Source organism: Frankliniella occidentalis, unplaced genomic scaffold, assembly GCF_000697945.3.
Source record: "Frankliniella occidentalis isolate FOCC.00 unplaced genomic scaffold, Focc_3.1 Scaffold1354, whole genome shotgun sequence".
NCBI classification, from domain to species: Eukaryota; Metazoa; Arthropoda; class Insecta; order Thysanoptera; family Thripidae; genus Frankliniella; species Frankliniella occidentalis.
Window position 1 is genome coordinate 13,135 of NW_026268456.1, and position 746 is coordinate 13,880.

General features: G+C 49.7%; 1 protein-coding gene across 1 annotated transcript in view; it reads right to left on the bottom strand.

The window, feature by feature from the left end:
* LOC113211269 (zinc finger protein 771-like) overlaps window positions 1–377 on the bottom strand; it is an 8,386-nt gene extending 8,009 nt beyond the window's left edge. Inside the window, exons 1-2 of the mRNA XM_052276001.1 lie at window positions 353–377; window positions 61–303 (exon numbers count right to left, since the gene is read on the bottom strand). Of these exons, the coding sequence (XP_052131961.1) occupies window positions 61–303; window positions 353–377 (268 nt within the window). The remainder of the gene's footprint in view (window positions 1–60; window positions 304–352) is intronic.
* Between the last annotated feature and the right edge of the window lie 369 nt (window positions 378–746).

The following is a 746-nucleotide window of genomic DNA, read 5'->3' on the forward strand; positions in this document are numbered from 1 at the left end:
CAGCAGGTGCTTCGTTCTTGCGGGCGTCACTGGCGTTGCCGTTGGATGCCAGTTCGCTACCCGCCAATTGCTGACTGTCCCCTTCGTTGCCCTCCAAGGATTTGCTGTCTGCGATGTCCTCGGGGTCGTGCTCGCGGCGGCCGCGGAGCGAGTAGCACCCAGTGACCACAAGCCTCAGCTGCTCGCTGTTGACACGAGCATTGGGATCATCGCCGTGGTCGACCGCGAGCGTCTCGGCCTTTATCTCAGGATTCTCTTCCCAGTCGAAGGATTTTCGTACAGACCCTGTACCGAGCTCGGCATCTGTCAACAGGAAAAGCACCGCGTTAGAGCTCGGATGGGCCACCTGTACTGAGCGACCACACCGCCACCGACATGCGTGTGAAGAGCTGAGGCACGCTGTTAGCCCAAAGCGGAGGAACTCGAGTAGAAAAGAAGCGGCTACGCGAACAGCAAAAGACTTAAGACTTTCAATGCGTGTAGCAGAAGCAGAGACTTAAGACACAATTTAAAAGGTTTTGCGCGCCACTCGACTTTCTGTTGTTATTCAGAGGAAGGGAGCACTCAGCGATCACACCAATCAACGGAAGTACAAATGAAACAAAATACATTGAAACGATAAATGTTTTTCGGAAATGTTATTTCAAATGATTTACATCAACACATTGCAAACAAAAAAGTGTGTAAACTAAATGCTTCTTCATAATGAAATTGACAAAATTGTTTAAATCTTCGACACAAAATGG